Genomic DNA, 2,500 nt, shown 5'->3' on the forward strand with positions numbered 1-2,500 from the left:
TTCCACCGGGACCTGCACCACCTACACACACACACACACACACACACACACACATACACACACACACGTACACACACACACACACACACACACATACACACACACACACGTACACACACACTTGATTACAGTACGTCTAACACTAATCCAGCTGTGACCTGTGTGAGTGAATCAGACCTGGGTGCTGCTGATGGTGTAGATGAAATGATGATCAGGAGAGAAAACCATGTCAGGAAGAACCGAACTTCCATCCTTCATCACCTTCAGTGTCTCGTACAGAACCGCAGAACCTCCGTCCACACGGACCTGAAACAGAACCAGAACCTGAAACAGAACCTGAACCTAAACCTGAACCTGAAACAGAACCAGAACCAGAACCAAAATCTGAAACAGAACCAGAACCTGAAACAGAACCTGAACCTAAACCTGAAACAGAACCAGAACCAAAATCTGAAACAGAACCAGAACCTGAAACAGAACTGACTGGTTCTTACTCATTTTCACCTGCATTTCTCTATAAACTCTAAATCCTGAAGGTGGAACCGGTTCTGCTCAGCCGTGTTCTCTGTTCAAAGTTCTGTGATCGCTGGTTAATCGTTGGTTAATCGTTGGTTAATCGCCGATTAATCACTAGTTATTGGTTGAAAGAAACAGTCGTTCTGACCTTGCGAATGTTTCCCGCTCGTGTTCCCAGGAAGGCCACGCTGTAGCCGTTGTAGATGTACGCCGACACGGCGGTGAGCCGCTCTGCCGTCTCTGTGTACACGGTGAGACCTGCAACCAGCTCAGAACCACCGAGGGGCTGATTAATGTCCAGTCCACAGAACCCGTCGTCTATAGGAACCGGCTGTGGGGAGGACACACAGAAATAACCACTGCTGTTACAAATATTACTATTATTACTATTATTACCGCTATTACTAATGCTGTAACTACTACTATTACTAATGCTGTAATTCTGTCTCTATAGAGCTCACTGAAAGAGGAAGGGAACTTCCCCAAACTGTTGGCACAATGTTAAAATCATATTATTTACCTTATATCACTTTTATACTCCTGTTAGCAACAGATGTGGCAGAAACGACTAACTGGTAACAAAACAATCTCTCGTACCGCTTTGGTGCACTGGACGTCTTTTCCCAGCAGCCAGTGCAGCTCCAGGTTTCCCTCCCCCTGGTAGCAGGACCGCAGCCGCTCTTTAATTCGAGCGTTGAGGTGGCGGACGGCGAAGACGCAGAGCGCCGAGTCGTCCAGCGGCGTCTGGTATTGCTTCTGTCCCTTCGAGAAAACGGCGAACAGGACGTCGTCGCGCTCGGTGACGTTCAGCCCGGCGGCCACCACGCTGCCCGCCTTGGCGAGGAACGCTGCCTGGAGGAGGCGGTACTCCACTCCGTTTCTGACGCAGCCCACGGGCAGCGAGACGTACGAGTGGAACTTGTCGTCACCCTTGCAGAGCCGGATGAGGCGGGACGTGTAGAAGAGCTCGCCGGGCATCTCCGTCTCCGGCTGGACGGTCAGGAAGTAGACGAAGTCGCCGCTGGAGAAGCTGTAAATGTAGTTGATGTCGAAGTGCGTCGCCAGGGCCAGCGTGTCCGACGGAATCTTCACCAGAGAGGAGACGAAGTCGGTGTGCAGCTCGTAGTCCAGCATCTCGGCCGATTCGGGGTCTCTGGGAAGCTTTCGGCTGGAGACGGTGGGAAAGTAGTCCTGCTTGCCCCCGACGGAGGTGCCGATGTACAAGGTGGCACCTCTGTCCCGGACCCGTCCCCGACCACGACTCACGATGACGCCGCTCATGCCGCCGGTCCGGTTCACACTGGAGAAGTAGTGCTCCTTCTTATGCGAGGGTTCGGCTAAAATGAACAGGTCGTCCAGGCGCAGGATCTTACACACGCCCTGGTACAGGCTCCCGCATGCCAGCAGGCGCCCGTGCGCCTCGTCCACCAGGAGCAGCTTGTTGACGTTGTCGGTCCTGGCGAGCGGCTCCGAGCACGGCTGCATGATCACCGGCGGGTAGCAGGCCTGGTTGTCCGGCTCGGGTCCCGTGCTGTGGGAGACGAGCGGCGCCAGGTCGGGCGAGAGCTTGTACACCCGGTTGACTCCGCCCACGTACGTGGCGCCGCTGGACTGGTGCACGGCGAGGTGACTCAGGCTCCACTCGGGTCTCTCGGACCGGAACACGTTCAGGGTTTGGCCGGAACATGCGGTCAGGAGAGCGACGGGCAGGCAGACGAGGAACTGGAGTCGCTCCATCCTTCAGAGGTCAGGGATCGAGGTCCTGCTGCTCTGCTCTCCGGGCTTCATGTGGTCACATCATGGACCTGATGAGGAGGAGAGAAGAACGGAGGGTCAGAAACACGACAAACAGCCGCCCTGGACAAAAGTATCAGGACGTCCCTTATAATTACTGAATTCATGTGTTTCAGCCACAACAGTCACTCACAGGTGTAATAAATCAATCATTTAGAGGTAATAACATGCTTCTGACTTTGTGGCAACA

At 54.0% G+C, this 2,500-nt stretch overlaps 1 protein-coding gene across 1 annotated transcript in view; it reads right to left on the minus strand.

The window, feature by feature from the left end:
• Positions 1-2,253, minus strand: part of LOC134301447 (plexin-A2-like) — a 17,598-nt gene extending 15,345 nt beyond the window's left edge. Inside the window, exons 1-4 of the mRNA XM_062986132.1 lie at positions 1,114-2,253; positions 665-847; positions 178-306; positions 1-21 (exon numbers count right to left, since the gene is read on the minus strand). The exon at positions 1-21 is cut by the window's left edge and continues 80 nt beyond it. Of these exons, the coding sequence (XP_062842202.1) occupies positions 1-21; positions 178-306; positions 665-847; positions 1,114-2,253 (1,473 nt within the window). The remainder of the gene's footprint in view (positions 22-177; positions 307-664; positions 848-1,113) is intronic.
• Between the last annotated feature and the right edge of the window lie 247 nt (positions 2,254-2,500).

Source organism: Trichomycterus rosablanca, chromosome 24, assembly GCF_030014385.1.
Source record: "Trichomycterus rosablanca isolate fTriRos1 chromosome 24, fTriRos1.hap1, whole genome shotgun sequence".
Lineage (NCBI taxonomy): Eukaryota > Metazoa > Chordata > Actinopteri > Siluriformes > Trichomycteridae > Trichomycterus > Trichomycterus rosablanca.